Source organism: Spermophilus citellus, assembly GCF_964194105.1.
Source record: "Spermophilus citellus genome assembly, chromosome: 2".
Lineage (NCBI taxonomy): Eukaryota > Metazoa > Chordata > Mammalia > Rodentia > Sciuridae > Spermophilus > Spermophilus citellus.
In genome coordinates this window covers 238,454,603-238,482,105 of record NC_138183.1, presented here as the reverse complement: position 1 = coordinate 238,482,105, position 27,503 = coordinate 238,454,603, and the positions used below count along the sequence as shown (strand labels likewise).

Sequence of the window (27,503 nt, the reverse complement as noted above, 5' to 3'; positions counted from 1 at the left end):
CTTTTCTTTCTTATTTCCTATTTCCATTTTCTTCCTATTTCTTTCTAGGAGACACTGATTGACTTTGCCTTAACCTCCACGGATATCTGGGCCCTGTGGCATGATGTAGAGAACCAAACAATTGTGAAATACATCAACTTTGAACAGTACGAGTCCCTTAACTCTGTCATCCTTCCTCACCACAAGTACTTTCATGCTAGGTCAAGAGAGCTGTTTATGTAGAACTAAGTCTACATTTGAAGGATTCTGACCTTGGTTTGCCTGTTGTTCTTATTTTCTGAAGTACTTTCTTTTGCATTTTGTTTTATTTTGTTACTTTTGGCTTTAGGACAAAATAGGGATACTTTGGGTTGGACTAAGATAAAGAAAATATCATATTTCTTGGAAGAGAGAACACATTCCCAAAATACTTCTCATCTGGAAATTTTCTTTTTTGGAGGGTATGGGAATTTAACCCAGGAGTGCTTAATCTTTGAGCCACATCCCCATCCCTTTCTACTTTTTATTTTGAGACAAAGTCTTTCTAAGTTACCTATGGCCTCACTAAGTTGCTGAGGCTGGCTTTGAACTTGCAGGCTTCTTGCCTCAGCCTCCTCAGCAGCTGGGATTAACAGGTATGCACCACCACGCCCAATTCATCAGGAAGTGTACTTCAAAGCAAGGGCTCACCAGTTAACCTTGCTATGGCCAGTACTTCTTTGTTGTTCTTTGTGCACTCTATTTCCTCATCATGAGATGAGAAATAGATTGGACAAACAGAGTATTTCCCAAACTTTTTAAAACAAAAACTTTTTCCTCAGAAAAAAAGAATTCTAATATATAACGCAAAACTGGTATTTTATGAATATAAAGTTAATATTAATATAACTTAGTATTAATAATCTCTAATATTAAATATATTTGGCATCTAATATTTTAATGTTTAATGTTTTCATATTTGACAGTTAATATTTTTAATGTATGTGACATAAGTTTAAAATTTTATAAATTAAATTGTGATTATAAATACATTTTAGAAAATAATTTTTAAGCAAACACTTATGTAACCCCTGAAACACTTTAAAGGATTCCCTGGAACACAGTTTAAAGACCACTGAACTAATTGAACGCTCCAGGTTCTTCAAGACTGATTTTGGAATGGTTGCCCCCAGATTGACCACTCAAAAATATGAGAGTAGTCCTTGTAGATGGCATTCAGAGTAGTAAAAAAACCACAGGCTATAGAGCCAGAACAGAGTTAGAACCTTGATTGTACAACTTAGTAGCAGTGATAAGGCATTGCACATCTTGACTCCCAGTTGGAGGCCAGCCTCAGCAACTTAGTGACACCTTGTCTCAAAATAAAAAAGGGGTGGGCAAATAGCTCAGTGATAAAAATGCCCTTGGCTTTAATCCTTAGTACCAAAAAGAGAACGAGATCGTAAGGCATACGTGAGTAATATCTAGAACTGCATCTAGCATAATATCTAGCAAAGAACAAATGCTGGCTATTATTTGTAGATTTGTGTTTAGAATTTTAATTTCAGGAAGGTGCCTATTAAAAGTAATTAAGAACACATTTTCAGGGGTTGGGGTTGTGGCTCAGTGGTAGAGCACTCGCCTAGTGTGTGTGAGGCACTGGGTTTGATTCTCAGCACCACATATAAATAAATAAATTAAATAAAGGTCCACCGACAACTAAAAAGTATTTTTAGGAAAATACTTTCTGCTAAGAATTCCTCCTCCTCCTCCTCTTTATGGCAAAACATACTTATTGTTAATAGAATTGATCAGGCAGAATGGTTGATTGCAGGGATTCCATTGATGAGGCCTTCCTTGCCCAGTTGTTGCCAACAGCATAAATTTATTTTTGTGTAAACTTGGATTTTTGTCTGTAGTAATATTGCAGGTCAGTGGAATCCAGTTTTTATGCAGCCTTTGCCAGAGGAAGAAATTGTCATCAGAGATGATCAAGACCCCAGGGTAAGTAACACTAAAGTGTAATGTTAGGGAATGATTTATCCTTATTATTTTAAGAACCAATTGTATTAGAGCTCTTTCAGCTGCAGGTGACTTGAACTGAGTAAAGCTAAAGAATAGATTGACTTGTGCAGCTAAAAGTTGAGAACAACCAGGTTTCAGTGCCTTCAAGCCTTGGTCTCCCTTCTTTATTCTGCTTCCCTCCTGGTTGGGTATATTCTCAAGTATGCTCCCTCTCCTGAGTCGGCTCGCATTCTGTGAACTTAGCAGCCCCAGGGGAAAGAGCAACGTCTCAGTTCTACAGACTATATTCTTGGGGTGAAACTCTGGTCTAGCTTAAGTTGTGTGCTACTTCCTGATGTAGTCACTATGATCAGGAGCAGTTAGATGTTCTGGCCTACAATGGGCCACGAGTCCAGCCTGGGCTTTGCCATTGCAGGACTGGTGAGGTCAGTTGAGTATGGGCAGGGGAGGAATGGTTTCCCCCCCCCCAAAAAAAGATAAAGAGATTTGTTAATAAATTGAGGGGAAAGGATTCTGCATGGGCACAAATGGTAGGTTTATTACATCTGTCATTTTATGTGCATGTAACAAGATAATTTTTTCTTTTAATTTGGAGTATTTTTAATTGACATCAATTCTACATATTTGTGGAAGACATTGTGATAATGATACGTTTATATAATGTATAATTAGCATTAGGGTAATTAGCATTTCTACCTCCTTAAATATTTACCATTTATTTAGAAATAAGATAAATTCTGATAGAACTGTTCACTAGGAAAATAATAATTTTAGAAGATAAAACAATAAAGAACACAAGAGTCTCCCCATTTTTCAAAGATACCCCCAGAATAAATGAAGGAAAAAGCTTTTTGTTGCTGCCTTAGTGTTAAAATGTCATTAAAGCCTATGGACCTAAGTCTGAAACAATGACTATTGTATAGGAGTGAAGACACCCACTTTAACTATCTGAAATTGAACATCACTAAATTTTTAATTCCAAAAAGTTATTAATTATTCCAGTTAACTACTAGTATTTGACTTTGTCGGAAAGTCAAAGTCACATGCTGATTTTTATTATCTTTATTTTTCTCCTTCATTTTGGTCATTTTATCTACCTGAAGCTCAGTAGAAGGAAAGAAACGAATGAAGGTCAATCAGATTCACCTCTTCTGAGTAAATGTGGTTCATGAGACTGAGTCAAAATATCAAGCAACGTGAAATTTTTCCATTTATTCTCTCTACTTCATTGTCCCATTTCTGTGAGCTTTTTACAGTTTGTTTTATTTATATATAATGCCTATTATTATAGTTTTTTTTAATATGTGAGCCATAAAAAAGAGTACTTTTATAGGTGGTGCAGAAATCAACCTAGTTTAATTGTTCTCTTACCAATGTATATCGCCAATAAATTGGATTTGCCTCTTTCATTTAAGATTGGAACTTGACATGCCTTGTTTTCCAATGAAACCCAATGAAGAACTATACAAGGGCACACCATTTTCAGTATAATATGCCATGTTTGACCCAAAAATGTTGTCATTTTCACTTTAGTGCCCTTCAGGGAGAAGGGCCAAATGTCCATTTCGTATACTGGAAATTCAGACTTTGCTGTAAATGTTTTGGATTCTACAACATTTTACAAATTTTATCTTTTTCAGAATGATGTTTGTTTTTTTTTTTTTTTAATGTTCTAACAGGAAATGTATTTGCGGAGTCTGTTTACACCAGGACGATTCATAAATGCAGCTTTATGTAAAGCTTTACAGGTTGGCAAGAAAGTATTTAATGTTCACTTAAAACTTTATGATTTTATTACTACTATATTGTATAATTAATAATTATTCTTTTTTGCTTTGCATATATTAAAAACTCAAATTTTTTTGTAAATACTACTGTAATTTTTTGTAAATGTTCTTTCCATTAAATAAGACTTCTAGCAGAGAGGTGGCAGTAGGAAGCACTTTCCCAAAAACTAGTGAATCATACCAGAGGTCTAAAGAGATATTTGGACCCACACTATTGTAAAAAGGTACCTCCTATACTGCATGTAATCTCTACTTGAAAGTAATTCAAAGTGGTTTTTAGTTAGTTTCAATTATACTCTGTTGTTACCCTTTTGTTACTATAGAAAAGGTGTGACTTGGTTCATTTCAAGAAGACTCAAAAAATTTTAACTTCAGCCTCACAAGATTAAAAAGCTACTTAATGCTTTAAAAAGCATTCTTTAAAGTTACATAGCTTCCTTCAATTGAGGTTTAACTTTATGGATTTAAAAAAAAATAATCATTCATAGGATTGAAAGATAACCTTAGAGTGTCCTACTCTGACTTTCTACTTGAAGCATAAATGCCTGAGACTTCTCTGAGAAGCCTCTGATTGTCTTCCTCCCTTGACAAGTTTCTTACTAGTTCTTATGTGAGTTATTATTCCCAAACTGTCTTCTAAAAGATCTTCCAAGAATTGGATTGAATTTGTTTTCCATCCTTTTAGTGGGTTCTTTATTTTGAAACTTAGAATGAGGTCGGGGGTTGTGGCTCAGTGGTAGAGCGTTTGCCTAGCATGAGTGAGGCACTGGGTTCAATTCTCAGCACCACATATAAATAAATAAAATAAAAGTTCATCGACAACTAAAAAAAAAAAATTTTAAAAAGAAACTTAATAGAACGCGTGCATACACACCTGTAATTCCAGTGACTCAGAAGACTAAAGCAGGAGGATTCCAGTTCAAGGCCAGTTTCAGCCACCTAGAGAGATCCTCAGCAACTTAATGAGATCCTGCCTCAAAATAAAAAATAAAAAGGACTGAGGATGTAGCCCAGTGGTAAAGTACCTCTGGGTTCCATCACCCGTACCAAGAAAAAAGAAAAAGAACCTTGACATGTCATCTTTCTTCAGACTAAACACAACATATTAACTTTAGCTCAGGTGATACTATTTCTAGGCCCTTGACTTTTCTTCTAGGTATATTCATTAAGAGTTTTCTTCTATCTCTGATAAAACTTGAGGATGACACAGTTACTTTCTCCTCAGGTGTTTTTCCTTTCATCTCATTAGCACTCCTTCTTCATTAATAAACTTTATGATTTTATTACTACTATATCGTATAATAAATAATTATTCTTTTTTGCTTTGCATATATTAAAAACTCAACCACTTCTCTTGTTATCTCTTAGACAGTGAGACATTAAACCATCTTTAAGTCATTTATCGAATCAATCCTATAGAGTTACACCCACTATTCTAGCTCACCTTGTGCCAGTCTTTTTTTTTTTTTTTTTTGGCACTGGGGATTGAACCCAGGGATGCTTAACCACTGAGCCACATCCCTATCCCTTTTTATTTTGAGACAGGGTTCTTGCTAAGTTGCTGAGGCTGACCTCAAACTTGGTGATCCTCCTGACTCAGTCTCCTGTGTTACTGGGATTAAATCTTGCCTGGCAGATTCATGTATTTTTCTAGTTTATTCTAGAAACAAGTTCACAATTGCTATAATGTCTTTCAGAAAATATTTGCCTGGTGTTAAATGTAAAGAATATTCTAGGCATGCCTTTTCTTTATTATATAGTTGTACATTGCTTCAGTATCTTTGTGCTGGAGTATTTTTCATCTGTTTTTGAGTGTAATACTCTAAAATGTCTATTAATTTTAGATTTTCTGCAGAGGAACTGAGAGGAATTTGGATCTTTCGTGGAGTGAACTAAAAAAGGAAGTTACATTAGCTGTCGAAAGTGAGGTGAGATTTCCGGTAAATAAAAATTTTTTTTTTCATCTTTATATAAGAAGGGCACTGAGAAGTTGTCAGAATTGTTCACTTGACCTTGTTTAGTAGAAAGTATACATGTCTAAACCTTATAATTAGAGAATTAGATGTACAGTTGTATAGTCTTTACCATTTAATGTATAAAGAATATTCCTTTGGCTAGTATATAGCTAGTAAAATCATATTGGACAATTACGTTGTTTGATCCCAAATGGTACCAAGAGTTTAATTTTGTTTCCACTTTGCCAGCTCCAAGGAAGTGTAACAGAGTATGAATTCTCCAGGGAGGCATTTAGAAATTTACAACAGGAATTCTGGTGCAAATTCTACGCCTGCTGTCTTCAGTACCAAGAAGCTCTCTCCCAGCCTCTTGCCCTACACTTGAATCCTCACACAAATATGGTGTGCCTACTGAAAAAAGTAAGCGAGCTGAAGCATACAGAAGAACTCTTTTTTAGACAGTTCAGTGGGTCTTCAGAATATTTGTTAAGTGTATTTATCTTTTAGGATTTTGTGTTTGTAATTTTTTTCCTTAAATTATACTTCATTTGTATTTAATAGTCTTCATTATTAACTATACTTTTTGTGTTTTGTTTGTTTTTTCTATTTGATTTATTTACTTTTTAAATGTTTTTCTTATGTTTTGTAGTTATATATTGAGGTTCATTTTGACATTCATGCTTGTAGGTAATACAGTTTGCTTTATTTCAATCTTTAGTACTTTAACTTTCCCTCCCCCCTTATTTGTTTACATTGAAGTAATTGCAATCTTAAGAGTTATAAGAATAACAAAGAATTTCTTCATACCGTTCACCTAGATTAATCATGCTAAGCATGTGTTCTATACTGGGCTACATCTGTTGCCATTTGCTCTTCATTTTATATATTTTTTTTTTTTTTTTAATATTTTTTTTTTTTTTAGTTCTCGGCGGACACAACATCTTTGTTTGTATGTGGTGCTGAGGATCGAACCCGGGCCGCACGCATGCCAGGCGAGCGCGCTACTGCTTGAGCCACATCCCCAGCCCCTCATTTTATATTTTATATTTTTTTCTTTCTGAGCCACTTGAGAATTGTAGACATCATGTCTCCTTATCCTTAATATTTTGGTGTGTATCTAAGAACAAGGATATTCTTTTAAATTAACTATGACAAAATTTAAAACTTAGGCAGTTTGATATTAATATAATATTATATGTTTATATTCAACTTTTGCCAATTGTGCCCATAATTGTTTTTGAGTAAAAGTCCAATCCAAGATCTTACATTATTTAGTTGTATTTCTTTAGCTTAATCTTAGACCTCTTATCAGTCTTTGTCTTTCATTCCATTGACTTATTTTTAAATATTTTTTTTAGTTGTTGATGGACCTTTATTTTATTTATTTACATATTGTACTGAGAATCAAACCAAGTGCCTCACACATGCTGACCAAAGTACCCTCCCATTGAACTACAGCCCCAGCCCTCTGACTTTTTTTTTTTTTTTTTTTTTTTTTTTTTTTTTTTTTTTTTTTTAGTTATAGATGGACACGATACCTTTGTTTTGTTTTATTTATTTATTTTTATATATGGTGCTGGGAATCAAACCCAGTACCTCATACATGTTAGGCAAGTGCTCCACCACGGAGCCACAATCCTAGCTCCTCCACTGACATTTTTTTGAAGGCAATACCTATTGTTGTTTTATAGTGTCCTTCAACTTGAATTTGTCTGGTGTTTTCTCATGATAAGAGTCACACTTCATATCTCAATTTTTGTTCCTGTTGCAGTGCTGGGAATCAAATTCAGTGCCTCATGCATGCTAGGCAAGCACTTTACCACTGAATTATACCCAAGCCCCTTTCAATGTTTTTAAATGTTTTAAATTATACATATGTACCATGTACAACATGATTTGTTGCTCCACATGATACATTATAGACTATCACTTATTTTATTCATTCAAAATTCACTGAAACAAATATAACTGAAAGATTTGTGTTTCCAGGGGTACCTGTCTTTTCTTGTGCCCTCCTCCTTAGTGGATCATCTGTATCTCCTGTCTGATGAGAACCTTGTGACAGAGGATGAGACAACCATTTCTGATGGTAATAATAATTATTATGTCTATATTTGATTCCTTCATACTTGAACCCTATCCTTTATTTCACTTCATGTAAAATTCGATTGCCATTGTGACTTGTCTTGGTCAGTTTACCTCATAGTAGGTTTTAAACTGAAGAGGTTGGATAGGCTGGAGCTCAGTGGCAGAGCACTTGAGATACTGGGTTTGATTCTTAGCACCACATAAAAATAAACAAAGGCATTCTGTCCGTCTACAATTACAAAAAAAAAAATTCTAATTAAAAAAATTTTAAGAATTTTTTAAAAAGTAGAAGGGGTCAAGGCATCTTGACCTCAGATACCTTGGCATTTAGACCTCAGATACCTTGGCATCTAATGCTAATACTGATTTTTAAATTTTTTTGTAGTTGTAGATGGACAGAATGCCTTTATTTTGTTTATTTTTATATGGTGTTAAGGATCGAACCCAGTGCCTCACACATACTAGGCATATAGCTCGAGCCCACTAATACTGATTTTAACATATTATTGATAGTTCTTATATTTTTTAAGGTGTTGATGGACCTTTATTTTATTCATTTATTTATATGCAGTGCTGGGAATCAAACCCAGTGCCTCACACATGCTAGGCAAGCACTCTACCACTGAGCCACAATCCCAACCTTTGATAATTCTTTGGCTTGAGGCAGGAATGTTATTATTATTAACTTTCTCTTCTTCATAGATGTGGATGTCGCTCGAGATGTCGTATGTCTTATAAAATGCCTCCGGTTGATCGGAGAGTCTGTAACTATGGATATGTCAGTTATGATGGAAATGAGTTGTTACAACCTACAGTCTCCAGAAAAGGCTGCAGAACAGATTTTGGAAGATTTGATCACTAATGACGTGTAAGGAGAATTTAGGCTAAAGTGTATTTCCTAATGGAAATTCAGCAATTTTTAGTGCCAACATGAGGTTTTGGATGTTCAAGTGTCTACAAAGTAATGGCTTAAAGTTAGTGACTATACTTGATTCCAAACAGGTATTATCCCCTTTGCAGTGTTGGGGTTTGACTGAAGACCTTGAACATGCTGCTCTAAGCAAGTGCTGTACCACTGACTTACATTACATCAGCAGCCCCTGCTTTCAGGGGTTTTTTGTTTGTTTGTTTTTTCCTTTTGTTTTTTTGGTACTGGGAATTGAACTCAGGAGCACTTAATCGCTGAGCCACATCCTGAGCTCTATTTTGTGTTTTATAGAGGCAAGGTCTCATTGAGTTCCTTAGCACCTCACTGTTGCTAAGCCTGGTTTTGAACTCATGATCTTCCTGCCCTAGCCTCCCAAGCCACTGGGATTACAGGCATGAGCCACTGCACTCGTCCTAGAGACAGACTCATTAAATGTGATGCACCTGTTAAGTGAGCTACATATTCATGAAAAAGAAAGTATTTTCCTTATGTTCATTTTGTCTGTGTTTTGCAGAAAGGTGAAGAAAAATTAATATGTGAAGTGGAAGTATCTTGTATGCCAAAATGATGATCTCTACTCCTTTATTATGGGGCTGGTTTTCCTGTTTCAAAGAGCATTTAGCTTACAATACATACAGAGTGTAGGTCTTATGTCTTCTCAGTAATAATTGGAATTTTCTAATTGTCCTTGTAGAGAAAATGTGATGGAAGATATCTGTAGTAAACTGCAAGAGATTAGGAACCCTGTCCATGCCATTGGACTTCTTATACGGGAAATGGATTATGAAACAGAAGTGGAAATGGAAAAAGGATTCAATTCAGGTAAATGACAAAACAACAAATGTGTCTCTTGATTTCGAGAAAAGAGTGATAACATTTAACTCCATTTTTCTTCTTATTATAGCTCAGCCTTTGAATGTTCGAATGAACCTTTCCCAGCTCTATGGTAGTAGCTCAGCGGGGTGTATTGTGTGCAGAGGCGTGTATAGAATTGCTAGTACTCGATTCCTGATCTGCCGAGACCTCTTGATCTTACAGCAACTACTGATGAGGCTAGGAGATGCAGTAAGTATTGTTTGAGGGAACACTTACAAAATCTAAAACCTGACAGAGATCTGGAAGCATACAGCAGGCTGTTGAGCTTAAAAAGTAGACACTATGGGCTGGGGATGTGGCTCAAGCGGTAGCGCGCTCAACTGGCATGCGTGCGGCCCGAGTTCGATCCTCAGCACCACATACCAACAAAGATGTTGTGTCCGCCGAGAACTAAAAAAAAATAAATATTAAAAAAAAAATTCTCTCTCTCTCTCTGTCTCTCTCCCCCCCCCCACTCTCTCTTTAAAAAAAAAAAAAAAAAAAAAAGTAGACACTTGTCTTTCTTCACTGCTTTATCTCCCATGGTTGACCTTACTAGGTGCTCTGTAAATATTTGTGGAGTTAAGTATAAATGAATGTCATAATCTAAGGTTACAGAATAGGAATATATGTGAAGCAGATTGTTTTGTTATTAACCTTTGAATGTATAGTAATACAAAATTTTCTCAGATTGGTGGTCCCAAAAACTGGTATTATAAGTATTACCCTGGATGTGATAGCAGAATACCCTTTAGTGTAGAGGAAAGAAGAAAAGAAGAACAATTTTTCTCTTTCTGTGGGCCAGGGCTTACCCTAAGCACAATTTTGAGGTTGTAAAGTTTGCCTCTGTGGTCTTCCCAACTCCATTCTGTGCTTTCTTTTCCATCTTAATTCTTTTCAGACTACCAGACTTCAGTGCCATCACAAATCCTGATTGCTCCACCTACTGGATGTTCTATGCTAAAAATTACTTTTCTGCCTATAGTAAAGTATATGTGTCCCCACTGCCCACCCCAGTGCTGAGGAGCCAACCCAGAATCTCACACCCCATTTGTTTCTGAGTCAATAATCTCATTTGACCCTGGCAAGGAAGCAATCTGATTAAAATTATCTATGTTAATGAATAAAGAGCCAAAAAGCCAATAGGTCTCCCCGAAGTAATATACTTTAAAATCAGAATTTATGAACTCAAATACATTGCTGTTATTAAAATTTCAGGCAAAAATAAGAACAAACTTTTAGCCAGCCAAGTGGCTCAGGAGGTTGAGGCAGGAAGATCTCAAGTTCAAAGCCAGCCTCAGCAAAAAGCAAGGCACTAAGCAATTCAGTGAGACCCTGTCTTTAAATAAAATACAAATAAGGGCTGGGGATGTGGCTCAGTGGTTGAGTGCCCCTGAGTTCAATCCCAGTACCCCCACTCAAAAAAAAAAAAAAAAAAAGTTAGAAATTTTTAAGAACACCAAGGAAAAAAAGGATCCTGTCCTGAGAGTATGTCACTTGGGTTAACCCTTATTAAGTTCTTTGTGATCTGTGTAAATACTTGCATTTCTTCACAGGTTTTTTTTTTTTTTTTTTTTTTTTTTTTTTTTGTGTGTGTGTGTGTGTGTGTGTGTGTGTTTCTGGGTTTCTAATCTCTTGCAGTTTACTACAAATAATAATAATTACCTTCAGCTGTTCCTCTCCTCGGTATATATCCAAAAGATTTAAAATCAGCATACTACGGTGACACAGCCTCATCAATGTTTATAGCAACACAATTCACATTGGCCAGGCTGTGGAGCCCTTTAACAGATGAATGGATAAATAAAATGTAGTGTATATTTACACAATGGAATATTACTCAGCCATAAAGAAGTATGACATGGCATTTGCCAGTAAATGGGTGGAACTGGAAACTATCATGCCAAGTGAAATAAGCCAATCCCAAAAAGTTAAAGATGGAATGTTATCTCTGGTATACAGAAGCTAATTCAAAATAAGCAGGAGGTGGGAAGAATAAAAAAATAAAAGAATGATCAGTGGAGTAGTGGGAGGAAAAACAGGATAAGGGAAAGACAGAATGAATCTAAACCTACTTTCTTATGTACATATATGAATATACCACAGTGAATCTAACCATCATGTACATCAACAAGACATTAGTTAAAGAAAATATTAATAGCAAATCAATGGAGTGGAGGGAAGGGAACCATTGGGAGGGAAGAAGGGAGGGAAAGTACTAGAGACTTAAATAGAACAAATTATGTCCCATGTTTATATGATTATGTCAAAATGAATCCTAATGTGTAGCTAAAAACCAATAATTAAACAATTTGAAACAAGAAAGAAATAATAGCCTTTTCTTATAAAATATATATAAGCAAAAATAATAAAAATTCATCTGTATCTTCTACCCAGTAACAACCACTATTGACATTTTGATTTTTTTATACTCTTTTTTCTATGCAAATAGGTTTTTTGGTTTTATTTGTGCAATTAGGATATGCCACTTAATATTTTTTGTAACCTAGTTTTCATTTTTCCATTTTTGTAAATCTCATTGGTCTTCCCACATTATTTTGTATTTATACTTAGTGCAATTTTAATGTACTCAACCACTTCTCTTTATGACTACTGCCAGGTTTTCCCTGATATGTATAACTTTCTGTACATCTTTGGTTTTATCTCTAGAGTGAATTCTTTTTTTTTTTTTTTTTAGAATTTTAATATTTATTTTTTAGTTTTCGGCGGACACAACATTTTTGTTTGTATGTGGTGCTGAGGATCGAACCCGGGCTGCACACATGCCAGGCGAGCGCACTACTGCTTGAGCCACATCCCCAGCCCCTCTAGAGTGAATTCTAAGAACTAGAATTGTTTGGTCAGAGTCTATGCACACTTTTAGGTTTTAGAAGTTTTGCCAAATCTGCCTGTACTAATCAGACCCATTTTTACCTAACACCAGCAGCATACAAGGATATTTAGATTTCCCTGTTCCCTGTAATTCTGAGCCCACAGATTTAATCAAATTTTCTTTTCATTATCAGCTCCCATAATTTGGAAAAGTTTATTATTATTATTATTATTATTACTATTATTATTATTTGGGGTCTGTTTATATCTGGGAAGGTGTTTTTCCATTGCTATCCCAGAATGTCATAGGTAAAATATTGTGCCCTTTATAGCTATGTATGCTATTTTATTTTACTCCACCTGAAACTTGAGAGTTACCATTACTAATTGTGTGGTGAGCATCTCATCCATTATGCATAGGTGATTTTGGGAGCTGGCCAGCTCTTTCAAGCTCAGCAAGACCTGCTTCATCGGACGGCTCCCCTGCTCTTATCCTATTACCTCATTAAGTGGGGAAGTCAGTGCTTGGCAACTGATGTTCCAGTGGACACACTGTGAGTTTCCTTTCCCTAATTATTTTAAAATAAATTGTGAGTTTAATTATTTTTTCTGTTTTTCTTTAATTTTGTTTATTTTCTTGTTTTCCTTGGTAGTGCTGGGGATCAAACCCAAAGCCTAGTGTATGCTAGGCAAATACTCTACAACCAAGCCACATTCCCAAGCCAAATAAACACTTGCTAAGTTTTTTTTTTTTAAACATGTTGTCAAATAATTTGCCTTGAAGATAATTTTCACTTTTAATTTTGCTGTACTGGAGATTGAACCTCTGAACTACATCTCCAGCCTTTTACTTTTTATTTTGAGACAGGCTGTCACTAAGTTGTTTAGGCTGGCCTCAGACTGGCAATTATCCTGCCTTGTCTCCCAAATATTCTTTTTTTTCTTTTTTTTAAATATATAGATATTTGTAGTTGTAGGTGGACATAGTACTTTTATTTTTATGTGGTGCTGAGGATCAAACTGAGTGCCTCACACATGCTAGGCGAGCACTCTACCACTGAGCCCCAGCCCCCCAAATATTCTTTGTTAGCTGGGATTATAGGCATGCACTACCTTGCCCAACTCAGAAAATTTTTAGATGCTCCATTTTCTAAAGGTTGAAAGCAATTTAAAAGATGAAAATAAAAAATGCACATCTTTATTACATATGTGTTTTATAATAATGCATGTGTAACATACAGATAAATCATGTTGAAGGCAAAGGAATGAGATGAAGGTAAAAGGAAAGTTAGATCATACACGGAAACATTATGCTGAACTTTTTTATAACCAAAGGAAGAAAAAAAAATCTAATAATTACAAGATTCACTTTTCTTTTGGTCCTCCCACCACTCAACACTCTGTGGTACAGGCATTGAACCCAGGGCCTTGGGTGTGCCAAGCAAGCATTCTACCACAGAACTACATCTCCGGCCCAAGATTCAGTTTTTTGGTAAGATGAACCATCCTGCTTGCTGTGGCTCATCATTGAATAATATAATGGACAATAATCTAAATCCTTTGGTTTTTCGCTTTTTCTTTGTGCTTTCAAAGAAGCTTTTATATACAATTTACGGTGTCCCTTTTAGGAAAACTTGTGGACATAATGTTTAGCATGGGAGAATTACTAAGCTGTCCTTTTTTTCTTTTCTCACAGGGAGTCTAATCTCCAACACTTGTCAGTACTGGAACTAACTGACTCTGGTACTTTAATGACAAACAGGTTTGGTAAGGACTATGTATACATTTGATTTGGGTTTGGAGGTTTATTGCATATTTATTAATGTGTTCTTTTGCCATCTTTGCTATGGAAATGTTGGTCATGCTTTTTGCTTTCACTAGAAGGCATGAGAAGCTGTGGCCTAAGACCTGGTTGTAGCAGAGTCTATGAAGCTCTGATCCCATAGATATACATGGTAAAAATAAGAACAAATTTTAGTAAGGTAATTTAAGACTCCTGAGAGTCTCTCACTTGCATTAGCCCTTAATTTAATCATTTATAAATTTACTAAGTTAATGGTAGCTTTTATAATCTAGTCTTAGTTAACAAATTAAAAGGAGTCCTCTCTCATCCTTGAAAACCATTACTCTAGAGAATTTATTTTGTACTGTTTTGGAATAAAACTTGAAATCTTAGGACTGATTGTGTTTATTATATGTAGGTCCTAGGGAAGGCACTTTCAGGTGGTGAGAACTATGAAAATTTGCAATGTTGATTTAATAGTCATTATCATTGCTTTTATTTAATACTTCAGTTTACAAATTGTTTTTGTTTATGTTGCTACCAATTGCACCCATGGTGCATTTTCTATTTTGAAATGATATTACAAATATATAGTGAATTCATAGACTATCTTAATTGAAAGTTTATATTACCATTACAAGTTTATGATTATAGCATTTTCTTTTCAAGTATCTAGCCCTCAGACAATTGTGGAGTTATTCTTCCAAGAAGTTGCAAGAAAACAGATTATATCTCATCTCTTCTCTCAACCAAAGGCACCTCTGAACCAAACGGGATTGAATTGGCCTGAAATAATTATTGCAGTTACCAATTATTTATTGCAGCTTTTGTATCCTTTTCTTTAAAAGTTGAAAGTTGTCTTCTATCTGGTTTAAGCCTCTTTTTCTGCCTGTGTAATAGAGTCTTTTAGTTTTTTTTTTTTTTTTTTTTTTTTCCCAGTGGTAGGAATTAAACTCTGGGCCTTATACTAGGGAAGAGCTCTGTCACTAAACTACATCCCCAGCCCAGCATCAAGTTTTTTTTTTTTTTTTTTTTTTTTAGAGAGAGAGAGAGAGAGAATTTTTAATATTTAATTTTTAGTTCTCGGCGGACACAACATCTTTGTTGTATGTGGTGCTGAGGATCGAACCCGGGCCGCACGCATGCCAGGCGAGCGCGCTACCGCTTGAGCCACATCCCCAGCCCCAGCATCAAGTTTTTTTGTCTTACTTTATTTTGGGGTGGGAGAATAGGGAAGGGATTCGCAGTACTGGTGATTGAACCTAAGGCCTTTTGCGTGCTAGGCAGCCACTACTACTAAGCTACATCCCCTTCCCTGGAATGATTTTTTTTTTTTTTTTTTTTTTTTTAAGAGAGAATGAGAGAGGAGTGTGTGTGAGAGAGAGAGAGAGAGAGAATTTTTAATATTTATTTTTTAGTTCTCGGCGGACACAACATCTTTGTTGGTATGTGGTGCTGAGGATCGAACCCGGGCCGCACGCATACCAGGCGAGCGCGCTACCGCTTGAGCCACATCCCCAGCCCCCCTGGAATGATTTTAATGAGGTTGAGTACTTACCCTACTAGCACAAGATTATAATATTTATTTTGAGATATCCGATTTTTGTTTTATATTTTTGATCAGGAGTTGAGTGAGATTTTATTGGTGCACACACATTTTTTTTAAAATGCTTTTTAGTTGGACCTTTATTTTATTTCTTTATATGTGGTGCTGAGAATTGAACCTGGTGCCTCGCGCTAGGCAAGTGCTCCACCACTGAGCCACAACTCCAGCCCCATTAGATCCCTTTTTTTTCTTCATACGCGGTGCTGAGAATTGAACCCAGTGCCTCACATATGCCAGGCAAGTGCACTACCACTAAGCCACAGCCACAGCCCCTCTAGATCCCTTTTAAGACATTCACTCAGGTAAATATTTGTTGAGTGACTCCATATACCAGTCACAATTTTAGGTGCTAAATGTCTACTGGTCTGCTATATACCAGCTGAATTGTGGTTCACCATTCAGGGATAAAGTAAACTACATCCCTTATCCTATAATAAACTGAGTTCTAAGCTAATGATAAGATTCATGGGGCTGGGGATGTGGCTCAAGCGGTAGCGCGCTCGCCTGGCATGCGTGCGGCCCGGGTTCGATCCTCAGCACCATATACCAACAAAGATGTTGTGTCCGCCGAGAACTAAAAAATAAATATTAAAAAAAAAAAAAAAAATTCTAAAAAAAAAAAAAAAAAAAAAAAAAGATTCATATTGTACAGTCATGTATTGCTTCACAGTGGGTCTGTGTGCTGATAAAAGCATTGTTAGGTAATTTCATCATTGTATAAATAGCATCGTTTGTTCTTAGAAAAATTCAGAAAGCTACATATCACCCTAGATGGTAAAATCTTATGGGTCCACCATCATATATGTGGTCTGTCATTGACCTGATCAAGATATCTTCTCATACTGCATGGCTATTTATAATCTTTTCTTTGTGTTTGTCGAATATTAATGTTACATGGTAATGTAGGAAAAGCGTATGTTCTCATTCCTTTTTTGCATGTTTGGGTTGTAGGGTTTTTTTGTTGTTTTGTTTTTTGTATTATGGTGCTAGGGATAAAATTCAGGACCTTATAAATCCTAAGCAAGTATTAAACCACTGAATTATATCCCCCAGCTCTCACTTTTTAAAAAATTATACTATTTTGTGGACTTTCATGACTTTTGATGCCCAAGATATATGGTTAAATTTCACCAAAAAAGTAAAAAACCTCCTTATCCAGTGACTAGATGGCCTAGCAATCCTGGTTGTCTCTTTCTAGAATGTTTGATGGGAAATTGTCAGTATGTACAATTGCAGGTGAGTTCATGTTAACATTTCAGGTTTAATCACTCTTTTGAAGAATGGGATTGATAGATTTTTTTCCTTTGTGAATGTCGTTTGCATTTTATTTGGACTGTTAGGAAGAACCACAAAAATTGATTTTTTTTTTTTTTTTTTTTTTTTTTTGCAGTACAGGGAATTGAACTCAGGGGTGCTTTACCATGGAACTATATTCCCAGCCCTTTTTATTTTTTATTTTGAGACTGAGTCTGGCTAAGTTGCTAAAGGTAGCCTCAAACTTGGGATCCACCTGCCTCAGCTCCCTGAAATGTGGGATTGCAGGTGTCCACCACAATGCCCTGCAAAACTTGAAAAAAAAAATTTTTTTTTGGTACTGGGAGTCGAATTCAGGGCTACCACTGAGCTATATACCAGCCCTTTTTATTTTTTGAGGCAGGGTTTGGCCTCCAACTTGAGATCCTCCTGCCTCAGCCTCCCAAAGGCTTGGCACCCAGCAAAAATTAAATTTGATTGCATTAATATTCACTCCAAAATTATATTCTCTACTTCTCTCTTGGTAGTATTATTGGTAATATAATTTTTTCTCATATCTTTTTGGTTTTTTAAAATCCTCTTTATTAGTTTCTCTTTATATAAAACAAGCATATCACTGTCTTAGTAGAAATCCTTTATTGTACTTTAGTCATTGAACCAGTAAATATTAAAAATTGGAAAATTTCTAAGATGTGAAGCATGTATATATTTACATGTGTGTGTTACTGGACTCCTCTTTGCTTGTTTTTTATTTATTTTTGTTATTATTTTGTTTTGTTTAAGACAGAAACTTGTTCTGTTGCCCAGGTTGGTCTCAAACTCGGGCTCAGGTAATCCTCCTATCTCAGTCTCCCAAGTAGCTAGGACTACAGGTATGTGCCACCACACCCAGCTCTTTTATATGTATGTGTGGTGCTGAGTATTGAGCCTTGGGTCACTTTATCACTAAGCTACATCTCCATTCCTTTTAATTTTTTATTTTGAGACAGAATTTCACTAAGTTGCCCAGGCTGGCTTCAAACTTATGATGCTCCAAGTCACCATGCCCAGCTGTCTATGCTTTCTTAAGGTGTCTAGCCTAAAATAAGAATGCATTGACAGAATTAGGCTTCAGTCTCCAGATTATTTCTAGAAGTAAAACTTTTGTACTGATCAAATAGTGTGTTCTCTCCTTCTATGAAGAAATGACTATCTCCTTAAGTAGTGTTTATTTTCTAATCAAAAACTACCTTTTATGTCCTTAAGGATTATATTCAACTGCTACATCCCTGGTGTCAAGTCAATGTTGGTTCCTGTCGATTTATGCTGGGACGTTGTTACCTAGTTACAGGCGAAGGACAAAAGGTAAAGTGAATTTGAGTGGTGAATAACCTCTAGTGCAAGGAGGATGTTTTAGTTTTCATCTGGATTATGGGGTGGGAAGCACAGAGTCCTCCACAAAAGGGTTCCTTAGCATATGAGTACTGTACTGGTACCAGTGAAGGGCATAATATCAGGTTAACTTCTTACACTCAGGTTTTATTAGGGTTTAGGAAAATAAGACGAAACATTAAGACCTTTCTGTCCCAGAGCAAAATAAAATTTATTCATTAATCATATTTTCAGGTATCTGTTTCTTTGTTGTTTGCTTTTTCATCTTTTTTTGTTAAGATAATGTTTATATTTTTAATTTTTTTCCCCTGATATCCTATTTTGTAGATTTTAAATATGCAGAAAAGTTTGAAGACTTTCATGGTGAATAGTTATACAGCCACCACTCAAATTCTGTAGTTGTTCACATGCTGCTACAGTTTGCTTTATTACTTATCTATCCATCAGTCGTCTTATTAAAGTTTACTTTTTAAATTAATAGCATTTAAATAAAAAGTGAGAAAAATTAAAGAAATATTAAATGATGTATCAGAATTTATATGTCGGGCTGGGGATGTGGCTCAAGTGGTAGCGCGCTCGCCTGGCATGCGTGCGGCCCGGGTTCGATCCTCAGCACCACATACCAACAAAGATGTTGTGTCGGCCGAGAACTAAAAAATAAATATTAAAAAATTCTCTCTCGGGGCTGGAGATGTGGCTCAGCGGTAGCGCGCTCGCCTGGCATGCGTGCGGCCCGGGTTCGATCCTCAGCACCACATACAAACAAAGATGTTGTGTCCGCTGATAACTAAAAAAATAAAATATTTAAAAAAAAAAAATTCTCTCTCTCCTCTCCTCTCTCACTCTCTCTTAAAAAAAAAAAAAAATTCTCTCTCACTCTCTCTCCTCACTCTCTCTTTAAAAAAAAAAAAAGAATTTATATGTGGCAGAAACTGTGAGTAGTGGTATACTATCTTAAATACTTTCTCTTTTGGCTTTCCTTAGCATATGAACCTGATTTATATCACTAAAACTTTATAGGTCACTTTGCACTTTTTAAATTTTTTCCAGGCTTTGGAATGTTTCTGTCAGGCAGCATCAGAAGTGGGCAAAGAAGAATTCTTAGATCGCTTGATCCGCTCAGAGGATGGGGACATTGTATCCTCCCCCAGGCTGCAGTATTATGATAAGGTACAGTGCTGTTGTTTGGCTCTTCTTATATACTTATATAGAAATGTATCTAAGATATATTGCTTTTTTTTTTTTTTTTTTTTTTTTTTTTTTTTTCCTGTACCGGGATTGAACTCGACACTTGACCATGGAGACTTTTTTTTTTTTTTTTAATTTTTATTAGTTATTGATGGACACATATATTTATTTGTTTATATGTGGTGTTGAGACTTGAACCCAGTGCCTCACACATGCTAGGCAAGCACTCTACCGCTGAGCCACAACCCCAGTCCCCACTGAGCCATTTTTAATATTTTACGTAGAGACATGGTTTCACTGAGTTGCTTAGTGTGCTTTTTTTTTTTTTTTAGTTGTAGATGGACACAATATCTTTATGATCGAACCCAGTACCTCACACATGTGAGGCAAGAGCTCTACCACTCAGCTACAACCCCAGCTCCCTGCTTAGTGTGCTTAGCACCTCACTTTTGCTGAGGCTGGCTTTGAACTGGCAACCCTCCTGACTCAGCCTCCAGAGCAGCTGGGATTACAGGCATGTGCCACCACACCTGCCCGGCTGCTTTGATATTTTTTAAGAAAAATACTAAAAAACTTAATTGTTTCCAGAACTTCTAAATGAGAAGAAGATAGACTTGCCTAAACAAATTGAGAAAACCTGCTGGGCACAGTAGCACATGACTGGAAGGAATCCCAGCAACTCAGGAGGCTAAGACAGAAGGACTTCTGCCTCAGTCTCCTGAGTCTCTGGGATTACTAGTGTATGCTGCCAAGTCCAGCTCATGGCTCTTTTACAGGTGATCATTTGTCCATCTTAAAGCAGGCATCAGAGGGAAGAGAGAGCATCACAACAGGGGTGAGAGTGTAACACCTTCTCTTGTCCATCTGATTTCAGTAGGTTATTTACCTGGTTGGATAGATTTACATGATATATTGCTTAATTTTGATGAAACTCACCTTTACAATGTAGATTTAAAATATTCATGGAAGCTGGGCATGGTGGTGCACACCTGTAATCCCAGTGACTCAGGAATCTAAGGAAGGAAGGTTTGAGGCCAGCCAAAGCAACTTAGGGAGGTTCTAAGCAATTTCAGGAGACTCTGTCTTAAAATAAAAAGGGCTGGGGATGTAGCTCAGTGGTAGAATGCTTGCCTAGCATGCATAGGCCTTGGGTTCAATCCCCGGTGCCACAGAGAAGGGGAAAAAAAAAAAACTCTTTAGGGCTTTGTTACACTATGATGTTCATTTACTATGCTTTAAATTCATCAGCAACATAAACAGTTTATAGGAAAAGTTTATGCAGATTGAGTATCCCTTAACCAAAATGCTTGGAAACAAAAGTGTTTCATTTTTGCAGGGGGGTAACCTGGGATTTATTTAACTCAGGGGTGCTTTACCACTGAGCCACATCACCACCCTGTTTTGTGTTTTATTTAGAGATAGGGTCTCACTAACTTGCTCAGCACCTCACTGTTGCTGAGGCTGGCTTTGGTTGATCCTCCTGCCTCAGCCTCCCAAGCCACTGGGATTACGTCGAGCACCACCGTGCCCAGCTCAGATTTTTTTTTTTTTAATGTTTATATATACATATGAGATATCCTGGGGAGGAGTCTAGGTCCAAACACAAAATTTATTTATGTTTCATATTATACCTTACACATATAGCCTGAGGTAATTTTACATAAATTTTTAGTGTTTTGTCTGTGGCCCTTTTCATGAGGTCAGATGAATTTTCCACTTATGGTGGCCTATCAGCCCTCAGTTTCAGATTTTGGAGCATTTTCAGAATTTTGGATTAGGGATGCTGGTTCTATTGTAAAATTGTGTTTGTTCTTTCATTTAACAAATATTCACTGAGAGCCTACTGTGTATAAGGCACTGGTTTAGGATCGGAGGATAAGGTTCTAAGTACCACCGCTACTCCCTGTCCGCTATTCCCTGTTCTTGTGGTACTTAAAATACAGGTTGGAAAGAGACTAGACAAATAATATAATGTCAGACAGTGATATGTGCTCTGAATAAAAGTAAAGCAGATCAACGCAGTAGGCCAGGAAGTGTTCAGTTTGTTATGAGAATATCTTTGAAACTCCATAGTGGTAGGCTCTCAGGTCCACATGCTAAGATTTAAGTCCCAGATCTCCGAACTACGACCTTACACAAGTTCTTCATCTGTAAAATCATTCAATTACTGTGAGGGTGAAAATGATTAATACCTACCAAGGGTAAAGCTATTCCTGGCAAGTAAGTACTTTTTGTATCCCCAGGTTTTTGGGTTGGTTGGTTGGTTAGTTGGTTGGTACTAAGGAGTGAATCCAGTGTACTTTACCACTAGGCTACATCCCCAGTCTTTTTTATTTTTTTGATACCAGGGATTAAACCCAGGGGCACTTGACTACTGAGCTATATCCCCCTTCATTTTTTATATATATATTTTTTTTATTTAGAGATAGGGTCTTGCTAAGTTGCTTAGGGCCACACTGAGTTGCTGAGGCTGGCCTTGAACTCAAGATCCTCCTGCCTCAGCCTCCTTAGCGGCTGGGGTTATAGACATGAGCCACCATGCCTGGCTTTTATTTTTTAATATTGAGACAGTGTCTTGCTAAGTTGCTGAGGCTGGCCTCAAACTTGCGATTCTCCTTCCTCAGCCTCTTGAGTTGCTGGGATTACAGGCAGGTACCACTGTGCCCAGCTACCCCCAGCTTCTTATTGAAGGCATGTGAATATAAGGATATAGACACATTCATATCTCTGGGGGATATTTCATTACTTTCTCACACTGGCAAAACAAAAGGACAAAGCTGGATGTGGTGGGGAGTCAGTCCTATAGGCCCAGTACTCAAGAGCCTGAGGCAGGAACATTACTTGAACTTTGGAGTTTGGGGCCAGCCTGGGTGCCACAATGAGACCCCATCTCTTAAAAAAAGCCCAAGTCAGGTGTGGTTGTGTATGACCATAATCTCAGGGACTTGGGAGACTGAGGCAGGAGAATCACAAGCTCGAGGCCAGTCTGAGCAACTTAGTGAGGCCCTAAGCAACTTAGCAAGACCCTGTCTCAAAATAAAAATAAAAATAAAAGAAGGCTGGGAATGTGGCTTAGTGGTAAAAACAGCCTTGGGTTCAATCACTGATGCAAAAAAAAAAAAAAAGCCCAATATTTAATCCCTCTATTATTTATTAATAGTGGTTGGTTTGTTCTATAAAGAACATGTTAAGACTCTCTCTCTTAACTTTATCTTTCTCTGTTCCAACCTAACACAATCAAAAATATCTGTAACTTGTGAGCCATTATTCCAGTGTTATTATCTGGAAAAACAAATAGATTTTATAACAAGCCTTTATATAACAGTAGAATCTAAAGAAAAATCTTAATATTAACCAAATAATCCTGTCCATTTTATCAGCACCTTTTTTCTGAATGGTTCTAAGGATGGAACCCAGGGCCTCAAGCCTATTAGGCAAGGCTCTCCCACTGAGCTACCTCCCTAGTCCCCTTATCAGTGCCTTTAATTTAATCTTTACTTACCTAATGATGTTTCTGACTAATTTTGAACAATAATTCAATTTGGAGTACCACTGCCATATTAATTTTAATGAAAATTTCTTGAATTTCTCTTTAGGTTTTACGTCTTCTAGATGTTGTTGGATTGCCTGAGCTGGTTATTCAGTTGGCTACATCAGCAATAACTGAAGCAGGTGATGACTGGAAAAGTCAGGTAAAAACTATTATTTGCTTTGTTTTTCTTGAAGGTTGTTCTGGACATTGTATTTTAATTTTCTTTGCCCTTTTTTGATATTTGATCTAAATTTTATATTTAGGCTACTTTACGGACATGCATTTTCAAACATCATTTGGATTTGGGTCACAACAGCCAAGCATATGAGGCCTTAACCCAAATTCCTGACTCCAGCAGGTAATCTTACAGTCTTTTTAACACAAGGCAATTTACCAGCCCTGTTTAACCCACTATAGCATTTTACCCTTATAACCCTTTCTTTTCTTCCAGGCAGTTAGATTGTTTACGGCAACTAGTGGTAGTTCTCTGTGAACGCTCACAGCTACAGGATCTTGTAGAGTTTCCTTATGTGAATCTGCATAATGAGGTAATTTTATGTATCCACTGATGTCTAGAAACAGCTCTGTTGGTTGTCACGATTGGTACTAACATCGATGCCTCATTGTTTTTCCTACATTAGGTTGTGGCAATAATTGAATCTCGTGCTAGAGCTGTGGACCTTATGACTCACAATTACTATGAACTTCTCTATGCCTTTCACATCTATCGCCACAATTACCGCAAAGGTGAGCAACTGAACAAAGACACTTGGTATTGGAGGCTGCCTTATAAGTTTAATAATATTTTATCAAAAATGTGTGTTGGCCTTATCTAAGTTTTAGTTGTGTTTAAGTACAAGCTTCACTTCATCCTTTTGAAGATTACCTGTTAGCTTTGAAGATGTATTTATATACTTACCCCATTCTAGAACATTCTCAGATTATTTCCAGTGAGATGGCATTCTATGTGCATTTTCTCTCCAGTTATAAAGGAAGCTTGAGGGGCTTGGGTTATGGCTCAGCAGTAGAGCTCTCACCTTGCATGTTCAAGGCTCTGAGTTCGATCCTCGGCACCACATAAAAATTAAATAAATAAATAAGTAAATAAAATTATCGTGTACAGCTACAAAAAAAAAAATTTAAAAAAAAATAAAATATAGGAAGCTTGAGCTTTTCCACTAGAGATAGTTTTTTTTGTTGTTGTTTTTTTTTTAACTAGTTTTGTGTGTGTAGGCTATTTTACCCGAGGCTTCCTCTCTTTATTTTAGTTGTTGGAGTAAAATTCTGCTACTTAGGTCATCTAAATATAATAGATAGGGCTGCGGTTGTGGCTCAGTGGTGTAGCACTCGCCTAGCATGTGTGAGGCCCTGGGTTCGATCCTCAGCACCACATAAAAATAAATAAAATAAAGATATTGTGTCCAACTACAACTAAAAAATAAATTCAAAAAAAATAAATAAATATAATACATAGCATTCTTAATTATAGATGGTTGAAATCTCACATCTCTTCAATTTTATGCAAAACCCTTAGAGAGTTGTAAATTTCACAGAGGTTATTAATGATCCTACTGCATTCTTCTCTCTCTCCTCTCTCTATTTTATTTTAAAATTTTTTTGGTACTAGGAATTGTACCCATGAGTTTTTAACCACTAAGACACATTTCCAGCCCTTTTTAATATTTTATCTAGAGATAGGGTCCCACTTAGTTGCAAGTTCCTCATTAAGTTGCTGAGGCTGGCTTTGAACTCGCAATCCTCCTACCTCAGCTTCCCAAGTCGCTGGGATTACAGGCGTGCACCACCGTGCCTGGCTCTCTCTTTTTAATTAAATGATAGCCTAGTGAATTCTTATTTTTCACTTTCTTTTTTTGCTGGTAATTGAATCCACAGACTCATACATGCTAAACTTACACAAGCTGAGCTATACCTGCAACCCCTCAACTTTTTAGTGTTTAAGATCTTTCAAGTCTACAGAAAAACTAAATATTAGTACAGTATCACCAACCCATGTATCCTTTACCCAAATTCAACAATTATTACTATTTTGCCACATCTTTTTTCCTATCTTTCTACCTTCCTTATTTCCTTTCTCTCATTTTCTCTACTTATTTACTTAATTATTTGTTTATTTTTTGCTTATCACTTTGAGAGTAAGTTATGGATATCATGTCTATTAACACATAATTAGTCCAGCTGTTTCTCCTAAAGACATTCTTTTACATAATGTTGATGCAATCCTCAAATTAAGAAAATGTGACTAATTTAGTTTGGTTTTATTTATTTGTTTTTCTGGTGGTACTAGGACTCAAACAAGTACTTTATTCCTAAGCTACATCTCCTCTCCAGCCCTTTTTATTCTTTATTTTTGAGACAAAATCTTGGTAATTGCCCTGACCAGCCTCAAACTTGGAAACCTCCTGCCTCAGCCTCCTGAGTAGTGGAATTATAAACATGTATTACTGCTATTCTTTAGATTTTTTTTTATCATGCAGGAAACGAAATAATTAAAGATCTCTCATTATCTGCTTGCATTGTAATATCCATTGTATCAACCTGATTAGGACCAATTTAGCAAGATTAACTAATGTTCAGTTCTTCTGAAGAGAGACTGTACTTCTTTCTTTCTTTTTCTTTTCTTTTTTTTTTTTTTTTTTTGTGGTACCAGGGATTGAACTCAGGGGCACTCAACCACTGAGCCACATCCCCAGCCCCATTTTGTATTTTATTTAGAGACAGGGGCTCACTGAGTTGCTTAGTGCCTCGCTAAATTGCTGAAGCTGGCTTTGAACTCATGATCCTTCTGTCTCAGCCTCCCCAGCTGCTGGGATCTCAGGCGTGCATCACCGCACCTGATGAGAGAGAGACTGTACTTCTAACATAGTGTCCTATGTATTACAGGAGCTCAAAAATTATTTGCTGTAAATTTTTTTTTTTAAATAGTGCAGTTTTTAGGGCTGGGGATATAGCTCAGTTGGTAGATGCATTTATTTAATGGGTCGTATATGCCCAGTTCCTTGTGTTGTATAGTTCCTGCATTTATTGCTATTGCCTTTGCATGCACAAGGCCCTGAGTTCAATTCCCAGTACCACAAAAAAAAAAAAAAAAAGAAAGAAAAAACTTTTTGTTTTGGTTTTTATAGGGTATTTTTAATGAAAACAAAAAAGTATGATTTTTAAATGCCCTGGAGTCCCACGCTATCCTAGAATAATGTATTTTTTAGTATCTCATTCAATGTAATGAATGGTGTTTTGTAGCTCAGTAAAGACATGGGATGTGAACTAAGGTTGTGGCTGAGTGGTAGCGCACTTGCCTAGCATGTAAGCACTGGGTTCAATCCTAAGCACCACATAAAAATAAATATATAAATAAATAAAGTTATTAAGAAATTCCACCAAAAAAAAAAAAGACATGGTATATAGTTCAGTGCGTACCTAGTATATTCGAACCCTAAGTTCAATCCCCGTTACTGTCCCCTGCCCTGAAAAAAAAGCTAGACTACATTTGGTATGGGGGTGTATCTAAAAGCCAAAAATTCATCACAAAGAAATGATAAATACTTGAGGTGACAGATAATGTTAATTTGCCTGATTTGTTCATTCCACAACGTATGCATGTATGTAAACATCACAATATACCCCATAAATATTGTCAATTAAAAATGTATGCTGTCCATCTACAACTACAAAATTTTAAATAAATAAAACTTTTTAAAATGTGAAAATTTTAAAAATAAGTAAAGATCAACAATAACATTTCCCATATTTTTCAAACTGTGTTGAAATGCACATAGCATAAAATTGCCATCTTAACCTTTTGTTAAGTGTTCTCATGTGTATGCACCACCATGCCTGGCCCTCTGTGTATCTCTAAGGAAACATTTTTTAAATTCTTATGTCTAATTTATTATTGCCTCATAGCTGGCACAGTGATGTTTGAATATGGAATGCGTCTTGGCAGAGAGGTTCGAACTCTCCGGGGACTTGAGAAGCAAGGCAACTGTTATCTGGCTGCTATCAATTGTTTACGGCTAATTCGTCCAGAATATGCATGGATTGTGCAGCCAGCATCTGGTGCAGTGGTATGAAAACTTTCCATTTTGGAATTTGGGGATCATTTAATCTTTAGTTTTGTCCTTGCAAAACTATTATCTTATTTTGCATCATTTCATTTAAAATTTCTGCAGAGGTACTTGTAAACTTAAACTCTTTGCAGCAATTCAACTATACTAGAATACTGTCCCGGGGCTGGGGATGTGGCTCAAGTGGTAGCGCGCTCGCCTGGCATTCGTGCGGCCCGGGTTCGATCCTCAGCACCACATACAAACAAAGATGTTGTGA

The 27,503-nt window shown here is 36.4% G+C and overlaps 1 protein-coding gene and 1 long non-coding RNA gene across 3 annotated transcripts in view; one reads left to right on the top strand and one right to left on the bottom strand.

Annotated features, from left to right (window-relative positions):
- The window catches only part of NUP160 (nucleoporin 160), a 57,284-nt gene that overhangs the window by 18,039 nt on the left and 11,742 nt on the right, over positions 1-27,503 (top strand). The window contains exons 9-28 of one of the 2 annotated variants that reach the window (XM_081272056.1): positions 49-146; positions 1,878-1,962; positions 3,663-3,731; positions 5,615-5,698; positions 5,975-6,145; positions 7,715-7,814; positions 8,516-8,681; positions 9,436-9,563; positions 9,646-9,806; positions 12,849-12,982; positions 14,125-14,195; positions 14,881-15,040; positions 16,984-17,053; positions 18,317-18,415; positions 19,493-19,612; positions 23,227-23,322; positions 23,426-23,520; positions 23,614-23,710; positions 23,804-23,909; positions 27,084-27,244. In XM_081272056.1, the coding sequence (XP_081128182.1) occupies positions 49-146; positions 1,878-1,962; positions 3,663-3,731; positions 5,615-5,698; positions 5,975-6,145; positions 7,715-7,814; positions 8,516-8,681; positions 9,436-9,563; positions 9,646-9,806; positions 12,849-12,982; positions 14,125-14,195; positions 14,881-15,040; positions 16,984-17,053; positions 18,317-18,415; positions 19,493-19,612; positions 23,227-23,322; positions 23,426-23,520; positions 23,614-23,710; positions 23,804-23,909; positions 27,084-27,244 (2,271 nt within the window). Of the gene's footprint in view, positions 1-48; positions 147-1,877; positions 1,963-3,662; positions 3,732-5,614; positions 5,711-5,974; positions 6,146-7,714; positions 7,815-8,515; positions 8,682-9,435; positions 9,564-9,645; positions 9,807-12,848; positions 12,983-14,124; positions 14,196-14,880; positions 15,041-16,983; positions 17,054-18,316; positions 18,416-19,492; positions 19,613-23,226; positions 23,323-23,425; positions 23,521-23,613; positions 23,711-23,803; positions 23,910-27,083; positions 27,245-27,503 lie in introns of both variants that reach the window. The other variant, XM_081272055.1, reaches the window with a different exon arrangement.
- The window catches only part of LOC308636587, a 30,524-nt gene continuing 27,108 nt past the window's right edge, over positions 24,088-27,503 (bottom strand). Inside the window, exon 3 of the long non-coding RNA XR_014019446.1 lies at positions 24,088-24,228. This is a non-coding gene — a long non-coding RNA (uncharacterized lncRNA). The remainder of the gene's footprint in view (positions 24,229-27,503) is intronic.